The 13,629-nt window shown below is 48.1% G+C and overlaps 4 protein-coding genes across 4 annotated transcripts; 2 read left to right on the top strand and 2 right to left on the bottom strand.

Moving 5' to 3' along the window:
- Positions 1-822: 822 nt before the first annotated feature.
- On the top strand, positions 823-2,064 carry N7496_008747 (uncharacterized protein; the record flags this gene model as incomplete). The annotated part of the gene is made up of 1 exon (XM_056701666.1): positions 823-2,064. The coding sequence occupies one exon, from the start codon at positions 823-825 to the stop codon at positions 2,062-2,064; it is 1,242 nt and encodes a 413-aa protein (XP_056553729.1).
- A 384-nt stretch (positions 2,065-2,448) lies between these two features.
- On the bottom strand, positions 2,449-4,295 carry N7496_008746 (SGNH/GDSL hydrolase family protein; the record flags this gene model as incomplete). Its single annotated transcript, XM_056701665.1, has 10 exons — positions 2,449-2,748; positions 2,818-3,054; positions 3,117-3,176; positions 3,228-3,321; positions 3,381-3,468; positions 3,595-3,731; positions 3,788-3,840; positions 3,915-3,951; positions 4,026-4,032; positions 4,100-4,295. The coding sequence occupies 10 exons, from the start codon at positions 4,293-4,295 to the stop codon at positions 2,449-2,451; spliced, it is 1,209 nt and encodes a 402-aa protein (XP_056553728.1).
- A 3,491-nt stretch (positions 4,296-7,786) lies between these two features.
- On the top strand, positions 7,787-9,135 carry N7496_008745 (uncharacterized protein; the record flags this gene model as incomplete). Its single annotated transcript, XM_056701664.1, has 2 exons — positions 7,787-8,360; positions 8,417-9,135. 2 exons carry the CDS (start codon positions 7,787-7,789, stop codon positions 9,133-9,135), a joined length of 1,293 nt encoding a protein of 430 aa, XP_056553727.1.
- A 1,444-nt stretch (positions 9,136-10,579) lies between these two features.
- N7496_008744 (alpha/beta fold hydrolase) lies at positions 10,580-11,410 on the bottom strand (the record flags this gene model as incomplete). The annotated part of the gene is made up of 1 exon (XM_056701663.1): positions 10,580-11,410. One exon carries the CDS (start codon positions 11,408-11,410, stop codon positions 10,580-10,582), a length of 831 nt encoding a protein of 276 aa, XP_056553726.1.
- Positions 11,411-13,629: the final 2,219 nt, after the last annotated feature.

Below are 13,629 nucleotides of genomic sequence, written 5' to 3'. Positions count from 1 at the left end.
ATGTATGGCAGCAGTGTCGACAAAGAGTGACGTTGATGAAGATAGATTTGATCGACGCCGCTTGTCCGAAAAGAGAGTTCAATAAGCTTATCGAGACCCACAACCTTCTTTGTCGGGTTTGCTTGGCTTTCCGGATCACCACATCTCTAATCAGATTCACAAAGGGATATTTCTGGATATTTGCCAAGGGGGGCCATAATATTCAAAATCCATACGAGTAATCAATGAGAAGACCATTCGCTTCGTGTTATTCGCAGGGGTTATACCGTGCCGAGTACACTTTGTGTCCTAGCAGCCGCACATCAGCTGACAGCCGGAGGCATAATGGTTCGAATAATCGTAGCAGTTCAAGGTTACGGCTATTGGAGTTGACCATGTGATACTATGGGGTAATATGCGAACCAATATACCTCTTCATGTCATTCTACAAGGACCAACTAGGCTAACCATAGTCGATCAAGTATGGTCGGGCGCAAGGTGGGGGCCTAACTCAATCGCGAGTCGCCAGCGAGGCTCAAGTGGTACCACGGTTATATACTTTAGGTAACGGATCAACCCAACGCAGCCTGGACGAACTGATCCGTGACTTTATTATGCACTATATCATTCGAGGACCGAGTCCAACCCGGGCGTTGCACCCAGTCTGTCGCGGGCACAGCCTCAAAAGGCAGACTTGCGTGAATCAGTTTGCACCGCCAAATCCCGCATGACTCAGCCTTTTTCTGCATCAACAAACTCGAACGATCAACTCGACCCTCATCACCATTCGTGGTGTTCGCAAATCCTCCATACGGATAATATTCCCATATCAGCTCACCTAAAATGCCCATGACTAGCAGAAAGGGATCGCTAGATTTCAAATTCGATGTCGCCGCCCCTGCAGGCTGGTCCTATGCGGCTGGCGATACCATCATTGGAAGTCTCGTCCGCCACACCCCCATCGTCACACCCGAGGCAACGATCACACTGAGCCTACTCGGTCGCATCAAGACCAAAATCACCGAGAGCAAATCCAACAACTCCCGCACGCACTACCGCAGCGAGGCGCTTTTGGCGAAAACCGATCAAGTTATCCTGTCGCGCCAGCCTCTGCACCTTCCCGAGGGCAGTGGGGCACCCCTTTGCTGGGAGTTTGCTGTCGACATCCCCACCGAGCCACTCCAGTCCGTGAGGCAGGGCTTTACGCCCAGGACTAGCTTCGTGCCTTTGGACCGCGACCATCCAGCGCACCACACGCTGCCGGGATCATTCTTCTCCTCTCGAGATGGCATTACCGTCTCATCAAGCGGTTTTGTCGAGTACTATCTCAAGGCTCAGCTTCAGTATACCTTCAAAGGTTCCAGCAAAACTGTCGAGGCGATATGGCCTTTCCGGCTCAATCGTCCAGTGGAGGGGACATCCGAGCAACTCTCAAAGCTGAATTGTCTCTCCATATTTCAAACTATTCAAAGCCAACGCCTACTCCCCGGCATGCAACACGCAGATCTCAGTCTCAAGCAGAAGACACAAAAACTTCTTGGTTCTTCGAAGGTGCCGAAGCTTGTGTTCAATATGAGAATATACCACCCCACGGCTATCCAGCTTGATAATCCAGAGCCGATCCCGATTATTTTGGAGATTCTGCCGCTACCAGATCAAACGAGTTCTTCGATCGAGGACCAAAGTATCGTGATCAACTGGGTTAGAATGTGTCTGCACCAGCGCACATCCGTCCTCGCGCCCAGTAATTTTTTCACAGACCACGCGCACGATGACGATCACCCGTCTTCGGTGAACTTGAATTTGGAATCTGCTTTCCAACACCTTGAATCTCCCCTGGTCATGAGCACTGGGGGAAAGGGCGAGAAGAAAGTTAACATTGGCGAAATGTTCCAGTTGTTTTTCCACTCAAATGGAATGGTTTCTGGCTTTCGGTTCTTAAATGCCGTCGCGCCTATTCCTGACTTTACCACTTATAGTATCCAACATACTAATGCGGTAGAGTGGAAGGTGTCGTACTCTGTTGCGGGAGAGACGGAGACGGTCAAGGCAAGTAGTACGTTGAAGATCATCGCAGCAGCTTAATGGGTGAGAGATGGATGCTTTTTTGAAATATTTATTTAGATACCCCGTCTTGCTTATGATTTGATGTCCTTTATGAACTTTACTGCAGGTATCTCAGCCAGTCTATGTGCTTACATGTATCAATTTCGCAGAGTGTGTTTCCAAGTTACCTCGATCTTGCTCATTAGCTTTGATTGAGAAACTATACCTTGGAATTTGAACATTTAAGGAGCGAAGCCCCTATGGGCATACCTACATAGGCTTATCCAAACAATAATGCGGTACCCAAAGACCAATAAAATGTCTACCTATATCCCATGTTCACTGGCTATATAATACAAGGCGAATAAAAAAGAGTTGCCACAAGCCTACCCCCAACATGAGCAGCTCAGAATCTCTCAGCGTCTAATAATCCTGCTGATCATTCCAGTAAAGAGTTCCATGCTGGACCTCCCCAAGCGGCTCCAGTTTCCATCGCAACACAAGCCTCACCCACTGCAACAAGTGACTCGCCAACTTGATATGTCCAACATCCGTGGGATGATTCTTAGGATTGATATCATTGTACTGCAGGATACCAGTTGTATCGAAGTAATAAACGAAGCCGCGGTCCTTGAAATGCTCGTGGACTTTCTTGCCTTCTTCTTCGTAGATCTGGGTTGGTTGGTGGGTCATTCCTTTCTTGACGAAGGAACCCCATTGTGACTGTTGAGGAGAAAGTTAGCATTGGCGTCAAAAGTATAAGAAGGGGGTTTGCCGTGGATGGAATCGTACTATAATTAGGACTACCGCGTGCGGCCAGGCACTGTGGATATCTTCGATCATGTCCACGTATGCATGGTAGAAATCCTTGCCAGGGACTTCGTTGGGGTGTCGGTGGTCGTTGCCGCCCATTTGGATTAGGACCAGGTCGGCGGGTTGTTCGGCGGTGACATCCCATTTCTCGGGCTCGTTGCCGTAGAATTGGTTTGCGCGGCTGCCGGGATCGGATGCTTGGTGCCAGTACCATGTCTATGCGATCGAGTGTTAGGATATGAAAGAGGTGTGTTGTGCTGGGAGGAGAGGAACCGTACCATGCCGTGGACACCACCACCATAGCATGCGTTGTCAGTCAAGCATGCACCCGGGTAGGCCTATGAGGGTTTGGTTAGTACTGACGTCGCATATTGGGGGAGAGTACTCACTGTGATGGTGTGTTCGACGTTGCCTAGCCCGGCGACGAAGAGATATGCCCAGGATGAGATGGTTTCATACGTTCCGTATTGGCCAGAAGCAAGACTGAGAGTGAGAGTGTTAGGTGGCGAGACTGTGCTCGGTACTGATTTGAGGGAACTCACGATCCTCCAATAACCTCCACTTTCTTGTTGAATTTAGGAGGCACTGTTAGCTCTGCGTTATTCGCGGTAGCAACGCCGGCTATTTGGACTGTGCGATGAATTAGTTAGGTTTCTGATGACAGGAGACGGTGTACTTATCCGAAGCCCCAGTTAGTGACTACATCTCAGTTAGCATATACAATTCATCTATCAGGCGCATCCTAGTGTGAATTACCTCGCATCTCAAAGATCTTCTTCTCATGGATCTCTTCATCGTTCAGCTCTGTCCAGTTGCCGACAAACTGGTACGTGGCATCGGCAGTGACATTGGAAAATTGCCAATCGAGAGATCCGAGCCTGTCAAGGGATGAGCTATCAATGATTATAGAACAACGAGGTAGAGACGAGTTAGAGATAGCATTCCATACCTATAGGCGACGAGAACGCCATCTGAGGTGCTGGGACCAAAGCTCACTGCAAGCTGGGGAAATATTAACACCTTAAAGCAATGATAGAGTTTGGATATCACGGGATAAGCCAAAAGGGTAAAGTTACCTTGTCTCCAGTAAACTCCACTTTGATTCCGGGCGCCCTGGTGATGTCAGCATTGCCACAAGGGGCCTCATAAGAAAGGGGCATAGGGGAAAGAGCTTTGGAGAGACGAACGACCACCCTACATGCCAGTCAGGAATTTAGGGTTCACAAACACAATCGCACTGAAAGAAGCAAACTCGACTTACAAGAGACATGCTTGCTATCCCATCGTCCCTTGTAGGCGATTTCCGGGACATCAGGACCGTAAATGTTCCAAGTATCGTCGAGGAAGATCTTGGGTGCTTGCCCAGGGTACGGGTTCTCTCTGGGCTGACCGTTCTGCAAGATAGTCCCGGCCACTTGCAAAGACCAAGAGAGTATACCTAAAAGTGTAACCCGCATTTTGCTGTCAACTGGATTGGGGTAGACAACGGATCACATCAATCGTTTATTTTGTGGAATTCCCAGCCAGGAGGAATGGGAGTGCCGATGGAAAGTGCCACTGCTTCTTGACTAGCTGATGGAGTCAGAAGGCTAAGAATGGCGTGATTTGACCACGAATGATCGATCCACTCGTTTATAAAAGTGATGATAATGATTGAAATCTGCGTTTCACAAGTTGGTTGGCCCTTCCTCAAATGCGCTATCTGATCAAGTCGGAGATTCCTCCGAGAGTGACAGGTCAATGGGCTGCGAAAAGAGCAGCCCTTCTCGTTCTTGTCATGATCCACCGATAATGTCTGGGCTTTGCTCGGGGTTAAGCTGTGGATTAGCCAAGGCGCGCCACAATCCTGTACCTGAGCGGTACCTTACACTAAAATTCCGCTTGGGCAAGTGGTCGTTGATTCGTCGGGGTGTCCAAGCCCAATGTCTTGGTTTATTTCCTCTTTAGGAATAACGGGGATCTACTTTGGAGCCCCAGGAATTTTTGAACCACGGGGGCTATTCTGCAGCCCGACCCATCTGTAAGCGAGAGATAAGCAGATTCAAACCGCATGGCCTTACAAGCATTGAGATTGCCGGCAACCCAGCCTTCATTACTATTTACATTTTACTATTTTCTACCATCAAAGCAGTTCACCTTCTGGCACGATCCTGCCGGGCTTGATAGACCCTGGGGTCCACTCCGGCTCCGTCGGAGGCCACGCGTATGGTCGAGTCGGTTTGGGTTTGTTCCTGGACCCTCTACGAACCCTGAAACTCTGATATTTCCAGAACTATGGTATTAAATACACGTAAAATATACCGAAACGGGCTTGCAAAGGTGTCATAGCTCAGTATTCCAATATTACGATATTCTGCATTATTCTACTAGTTTTCCAGAGCATAGCAGTACATGTTGCGAGTCATGAATGCAGTCAATGCACCAGCATAACGCATACACTATTGATCAGTATTTCTAACTACTATACAGCTTTGATAAGTGACCGCGGTGTCCAGTCTCCTTTTTCTCGCCTAAGATCCTACCATGTAGATTTTGAGTTCTTCGTCATGACCTTGAAAGGATCGGCCTAGCATTCGCTGCAACTTTCCTTCCTGGCTCAAGGCATGTACCGTTCCCACATGGTGAAAAATGCCAACTCTCCTCTAAATAGACTCTCGCTTGGCCCCTGAATCCAGAAATCGAAGCTCGAAAACCATAAGATTTTTGGTAAACGGTACGCCAAGCCCGCCACGATGAAATATGGCGGCTGGGGGCGCCCATTCATTTCCAATAATCATCAGTTGTGGCGTGTAAGAAGCGGCTGTCTCACGCGAGCGGAGCACCCGTTCTCTTGGCTGCTGGTTTCCCTGGTCGTTCTATGGTTCTACGGTTGGCTTTTTCTCCTGGTCGCGTGTTGTGACCCCTCAAATAGATTGAATCGCTGAAATGCTGACAGGGCTAGAGACTCGGCATTCGAGGCTTGTTTTTGATTTAGCGCCCCCTGCAGCAGTCGTGGAATGGAACCTGGCGTATTGGAAGAAAATTGGCGCGCCAAGAAGGTATAACAATCTCTTCTAAGAATTGGTATTGGACGTATCGGTTTATCAAATTGTGATTGGTGGTTTATGCAGGGAATGCTCCGTAGGATACATACAATACAAATTTATGACTACAGTACGGTATTTCCAGTACATAACGTGAAGGAACCGCCAGGGTTCAGCCACGCCAAGCGCAAATCTTCGGCGATCGAATCGCGCGCGCCGATGGTTAAATTAGGTCAAATGACGCCATTTGTCCACAACTACATGCAATGCCCCTTCGTTTGCTGCGCCATTGGGGCAACGATACTGTATCATATTTCAGGTCAATTAGCATGATCAGGAGATACTCATATGGAGTAATGATACGAAAAGCGATTCTGAATCATTTTTTCCTTTAGGGCACCTTATTTCTCGGCACACGGCGGGATCTCTTGTATATAGTTTTAGGCTTGCTATACGAATCTCCACAACAAAGATAAAAGACCCTTTTCCAGACCTATCGCCGCACAGTCACCCCCTGAACAGGGCAAGAACGCGAAACGGGGATTCCCCATCGGACGTAGTCTCCATAGGGCTGGTCGTACCTGGTCCTTGCCCCAGAGAAATGCGATCTGCACCAAATTGCTCACGCCATTTAGGTCGTCTCTTTGGCCATCGCCGGAACCCCAGTCAGACACTCTGGATGTCACAGGATGATTGGCAGAGCGGAATGACCCTCCGTACTGGGGAGACACGGCGTCGTCAGCTTCTTCGCCTCCTTCCTCCCGATCTCGTTCCGGTCGTATCTGTATAGCTTTCTGGTAAGATAGTAATGGCCTCGTGCTTGGCGAGATTCGGCCCTTTTATCCGCTTTGAGCCCCGAGCTGTGTTTTAGCACATGGCCGACTGGTGCACAGTCAGAAATCGCATCATAAGGAATACGCGGCCTTTTCTGAATCATGTAGCTGTTCATGTTATTAGTTCGCTTTGGTTGTGGCCAGTGGTTCGCAAGGGAGCACCGTGGGATGCCGTTACATTCGATGAAACAGCCTACATCTATGGGCGATGAAACGAACACGTAGTAAAGGACAAACTCGATGAGATCAAACCCTACTCTATGCTTGTAGATTAGCACACTCTAATTCTGGCAATTGATCAGCTTGCATGGTAGGGGGGGGGGGGGGGGTTCCAATCATGCGCGTACTCCGTATTCCGTTCTTTGTAAGGAAAGGCCCGCTGTCAAAACCGAGGTCTTGGTTTATGCATTGGCATACTCCACTCCGATTCGGCAAATCCCCTATCGTCCGCCCTACTGGAGAAAAACTGGAGGTCCTTGGTCTCTTGGAGGAAGGAGGGTGGGACCCGCAAGTTATTCAAAACCCCAAATACCCCCCTCGAGTCCCATCCCTTCCTTGTTCGTCAACTCTTCAGATCATTTCAACCTGCCTTCCGGCGGACACCCGCTTGACCTATTCTTGGCAGCTTTTGGAGTCGCCCATTAGAAAAAGGCAGAGCGTCACTTTCTCTGCAGTCCACTCGTTTTCTTCCCACTTTCCCGCTGTGTACGCTCGTCATCGCCCGACATTCCTTATCGCCTACTCTCTTCCGGCTAAGAGACTTAGGACTCCTAGATGACACACCTTTGATTCCAAAACGTCCACTCTTTTTTCCAGTAATTTCCGGATTTCGACTTTGATTTCATTATGGACTATATCCAGCCCAGGCATCTTTACACCCGCCTACTTGAGAATGTGCCTTGGAAATCAGGTGACCCAAATGTGAAGGGTGACCCAAGAAAAAGTGTCAAATGGATTGACGTAGGTTCATCATCTCCTATGCTAACATTTACTGATAGCAAGCTCTTTCCATAATTTCCTTTTGCTGACCTTGCCAAAGGGCCTGCGAGGAATTGCTTCATTTCTGGTCGTCTTGACACATCTTGCCCGAGCATGGGACTACGACCTCTTTTCCCTCGAGATAACGAAGATGCCGCTCCCCGCATCTTGCAATGGCCCATTTTGCGTATTCCATGGCAAGGTCGCCTTGGTGTTACCATCTTCGCCTTTTTGACAGGCTATGTGTGTGCCCTCAAGCCTATCAAGCAGTCCCGTAACGGTGATCACTTGGGCTCCTTTACCTCGGTGGCCAAGAGCGCATTCCGCCGCCCACCTCGTTTGATTTTCCCCGCTACCATCGCCCTGATCATCTCATGGGTGATGGCTCAATTTGGTGCTTTCATTGTTGCCAACCGTTCGGACTGCTGGTGGTGCCGCTATGCGGCCCCCGATCTGGCCCCGACGTTCTGGCAGGAGGTCATGCGATTGTTTGAGAACTTCCTCGGTGTCTGGACTACCGGCTATATGGCATACGATGATCACCAATGGGCATTGTTGCCACTGTTGGAAGCATCTATGCTCGTGTATATTCTTCTCTGCGCCACTATGTTCGTCAAATTCCGCTGGCGCCTGGCGATTTATTTGGGCATGTTCCTCTATTTCCACCAAGATGCAGCCAAAAACACCGGTATGAACCTTCGCTTTCTTTCTTTTCATTTCAAGCTCCTCCCTAACTGTTTGAAGAAACCTTCCAAATGCAAGCGATCTACGGTATGTTCCTTAGCGACCTTTCGTACGAAAAAGCATTCAAAGAGTTCGTTGAGCGCCACAAATGGGGTCGCAGAATTGTGTCGGCGACTTGCGCCATCTCTGGTCTTCTAATTTGCTCATACCCTGGCGAGCACCCCGAATGGGCGACATGGTCCAAGTATATGTTTGAGCTGGCTCACTATATCTTCCCTCCTGATGTGAATATCGGCAAGCGCTATTCGGCCATCGGTGTCGATCTGATCATTTTCGCCATCTTCATCTCGCCTTCTACCAAGGATTTCCTGGCAAGCCGTCTCCTTCTCTGGCTCGGCAAGCAGAGTTTCGCCGTCTATCTGGTGCACGGAACCCTCCTTCGCACCGTGCTGTGCTGGATGCTATACGGCATCACCGGTCAACCATGGGACGGCGACATTGTCGATGGCAACGGCCAGCCAATTCTTGATGAGAATGGCGAGCCGCTTCACCCCCACTGGATTCCCATCCGCGCTCCATGGGTTGTTGCTATCTCCATCCCAGCGTGGATCGCGCTCGTCTACCTCTGCGCATCACTTTGGACCTCCTACGTGGACCCCTTCTGCGCCAAGATGACCCAGAAATTGGAGAAGATGATGTTCGAGGAAGATGAGAAGTCCCCGGCGACACTTCCTCTTACTAGCATGCCAATGACGAACATGCCGATGACTTCCGCGTAATGGTCGAGCGGCATGGCATCCGTGATGAATCGCGGTGTATATACTTTTTGTTCTCTTTTCACAACCTTTTCCTGTGACATTGCATTGGAATCATTGGATTTACACGAAAGCGATATTTTGCATTTCAATTTCTGAATGTACATATTTCTAGCCACCTTCTCTATCAGATTTCTCTTTTTTCTCTCTGATTAGGACATTATCGACATCGCTATCAGATGTAGATTTTCATTCCCGCAACAGCTAATTCATAAGGCCAGCTGGCACGCAATATTAATCTTCAGTCCCTCAGTTACTAGAATAACTACCGAAACATCCTACATCAATGCAAGAAATCTACTGCACGAGGAGCAAGTCAGCTGGAAATAATTTCCGTAACAAAGCCATCCGCATACGCACGTTCGTTCTCGTTTACGCCTCTTTCGTTCCGCAAACTTAGAACCCCCTTTTCAGCCATTTTCGCTTGCCAAGCGCTCTGAATGTGGGCATTCCAATAATAATCACTCCGGAAGACCCTGAGAAACAAAAGAAAGTACCGTACAGGGTATTTTAGACAGCGCACTAGCGGAGGCCGGCCGACGAGCAGTCATGCGAAACCCTTTTACGAGATGAGTTACGACACTCGGATTCTCCACAAATCTTCAGCGGAGAGCAATCCCACCCCCTGTCTCACAGACTCGTCTGTCATTCGCTCTCAGTGACTTCTCAACGGGCCCTGCCAAGACAGTCGTGCCAGCTTGGCACACTGTGACGAGTGGAGAACGTGTAGGTAATACTAAATACAGTGACAAGGCCTTGGCTATCCGTCGTTCCACCCGTATTATTGTTGGGCCTCATGCATGGAACCGCTGCCAAGGTCCTGGCGGGCAGGCAGCCGGATTCTTCTGCCTTTGGAGACCTCCTTTTGAAGCAAACAATGCGAAAGGAATTGCGAGTTCGGGAAATATTCGGGGAGGGTCAGCCTTATCGGGGATGCAGCCTTACCGGAACCTGCCGGTTATCGATAACCCGATAAGCTTGCTGATGATGACAAGGCATCTTATTGTACTGTAATACTGACGAGTATTTGACAAAGAATTTGGTTCTCGACCTCAAATATCAAGCCACAAATACAACTAGCCCTTTCTCTGTTCTTGAGGTGTCAGCTTAGCGTCACATTAACATCCTGAAGGTACGTATAACATAATACCCTGGTCTTTATCTCCGCCGCCATCGAGATTGGCTACTCCACGGAGTCTATTGACAGATGTCAAAACAGAAGATGGCAATGGTAAAGGAACGTGGCCTATAATGCATTCCTGGTCTAGAGGTCTTCGGGTTCTTGCTCGAAATTTTCTTGATATCTGGGTCATTTGCTAAAGGTTTATTGATAGATCAATGGTTTCCGCCTCGTCTCCATGCCAAGACCAACTCATCTGCGTGTCTTCAAATGTCTCACCCTCTTCGACTAAGATTGCGCAAACTTGAGCAAATCGTTATTCACTTCGTCAATGTTGATGTTGTGGATCGCATGAGAGCCACCAGGATAGATCTTCAGCATCCCTTGAGGCAAAAGCTTCGCTGATTTGAGTCCTGAAGCCTCAATGGGAACCACCTGATCATCGTCGCCATGGAGCACAAGCACGGGGATATCGATGTTTTTCAGGTCCTCAGTGAAATCGGTCTCTGAAAAGTCCGTGATTGAATCATATGCCGACTTAAAGCTGGTGTTCATTCCCTGCTGCCACCAGCTCCGGATTTGACCCTCGCTCTTCGTGGCACCGGGCCGATTGAATCCGAAGAATGGCCCAGTAGGAACATCCAAGAAGAATTGAGCACGATCTTGTATCATAGATTGACGGAAAGAGTCAAAAACGGACTTGTCGGTTCCTTCGGCGTTGGTCGAGGTTTTCAACATCAAGGGTGGTACAGCGCCAACAAGAACGGCCTTCTTGAAACGGCCGGTGCCGTATTTCCCAAGGTAATGGGTGACTTCCCCTCCTCCGTGCGAATGCCCAACCATTATAGCGTCCTTGACGCCGAGGTACTTGAACAGTTCCTCGAGATCATCCACGAAGGTGTCCATGTTGTTTCCACTCCAGGTCTGCGTTGAGCGACCATGTCCACGTCTATCGTGAGCAATGACGCGATAGCCGCGATCAGCTAGGAAGAACATCTGGTTCTCCCAGTTGTCACTACTTAGGGGCCAGCCATGCGAAAATGTGATAATCGAGCCATTTGGGTTGCCCCAATCTTTGTAAAACAGCTGGGCGCCATCGCGAAGTTCGAGGAAAGGCATTCTCGTCAATACAGTCCGCAACAAAAAGGCAGAGCGGAGATCTTAATTCTTCAATTTTTTTTCGGATCTCCTTGCTATCTCTGGGGCTAAATAATCATTGGGGTTATTGAGATACTAGGGTGTTGTTACAGTCGTCGACGTCATTCTAAAATTGCGCCCAAACTAAGCCAAAGGAGACATTATCCGAGGACATCCAGAATCAACAATCCATCTAGAGCGCCTTCGAGAATAAGGAATTATCTTGTTTGTGTCAAGGTTATTAGGGTCCATTGAAAGTTCATGAATCATCTCTGATGCAACTGCCTGGCTTCTACATGGAGCGGGTGACGTACGTTACCAAAGCCGAGACGGTGGCAAAATGTGTGCGACATATACGTGCGACGGGCTACATTGGATAATTCGACTAGGAAAAAGAACAAGTGCGAGAGGGTAATAGGATACCGGCTTCATGAATGAATTTGGGATACTAAGAAAAGAAGATCAAAAACACCAACATACAACAGCAATACTATGTGCCCACCGTTCGTGGTTTGGGATCCCTGTTTAGTTTACACAGTAGAATTCCACAAGAATTCCACAATAGCATTACAGTAGTATTGTATAGTACAAAGGTTGATAAAGCTGCAGGATCCATAATAGTAGGCGGTAGGATGGCGGATACTATCCGTAAAGGGTTTAGTGTGCGAGCTGCAGACTCAAAGGGATCACGTGATGTTGAATTTCAGCTGCTCAATCAATTCGCAATATTCGGGTTTTAGCCGACCAATCAGATCGACTTCCTGGAAAAGTTCCGTCGTTATCAAGACAACTGGTCAAATGATTAAAGTCATTTCTCGGTTCCTTGATTCATTTCCATTCTGGGGGGCATACACTATTCATTTGGGCACGCTCTAGATCTGTATGGAATAGGCTTCTAGGAACCTATCTACTGGTAGCGGGATATCTCGTTCTTCAAATGATAGCTCCGTCTTTGCAATAAGTGTGCTATAGATTCTGTGTCAATCTATGAGATACCTTGATCTGGAACCATGAAGTTACCTGCTATGTCTCTTGGCCGATCTGAGTACGGGTACTGGAATACTGGCGACGTTTGCCGCTGTCAGACCTTTCGACCTCGTCAGTGCCATTGGCTATTGTGGTTCGCTAAGCCCATATGTCCTGTAATATGTTGAGCTTTATAGGCAATAATATCTGAACAGAAACATGTAGAGTCTTTAATCAGTTGTCGAATGATTCGCCGAATAGCGTTTGAAGGCCGCCACTGTATATCTGGCTACGACAAGACATAGCGGCCATAGCTCAATTATCCCTTTGGGACTAACCCGATGCTGAATCCTTATTGTATGCCTGAATTAGAACTGGCAGAAAAGTAAATTACTGGAAAGATAACAACATAATTTTTGGTAGTTGAAGCTATTCAGAAGCCGCAAAACGACAAATCTCTAGAATTGGAGTTGTTGACACTATAGTTACCCGGGTGAATCACATCATCTAGAGAGGATATAAGGTGAGAGAGGAGCTGCTGCAATATATCCCACCTCGCTCTCGTCTCACCGGAACCTACTCGTAACGATTAATTTGTGGTTTTGAAATGGCAAGAACAGGCAATAGAATGCAAAGTTGCGAGGAAAAAGGAAACTCGGTGTACTCGGTCGTCGGATGAGACTCGAAATATGAAAATTTCAATTTTAATCAGTAAGGGCAGGTACTCACATGGGGGACAGGCAGTAGGGGGATGAAGTCAGGTGACCGTTACGGTATATTATCAAAGCCGTATCTAGGATGGTCAAAACTACTCCGTAGGCACCAAAAACTCACAATTTAGGCATCAGGCTAGTTCTAAAGGGGTAATTGAGCTGATGCCTTGCCGTAATCCGGCACATTTAGGCAAACTTTTATATTAATGGCTATTTCTACGATAATCAACAAATCGCAGCCTTCTCAAATGCAGGCTCTCAAAGATTCATTCGCTATCCGATTGATCAAATGGGCTCTTATTAAATCTTCAATACCTTCAATACAAGAAATCTAGTTATTATTTAGGCCGTAGGCTACACTTCTTCAACCTCTTTTGAATTTCTCATGGATTCAACATCGGGGGAACAATAGCAACGGCATTTTTGCCCTGTTATCACACATTTGAAATCTCAATCATCTATAGTTGCCTGAAAAGGCGGCAGCCAGCAGTTTATTGATACTGACTAATGCACTTCGAGGCT

The sequence above is a fragment of the Penicillium cataractarum genome (assembly GCF_028827025.1).
Source record: "Penicillium cataractarum strain IBT 29864 chromosome Unknown utg000007l, whole genome shotgun sequence".
In the NCBI taxonomy this organism is placed as follows: domain Eukaryota; kingdom Fungi; phylum Ascomycota; class Eurotiomycetes; order Eurotiales; family Aspergillaceae; genus Penicillium; species Penicillium cataractarum.
This window is presented reverse-complemented; position numbering and strand designations above follow the sequence as displayed.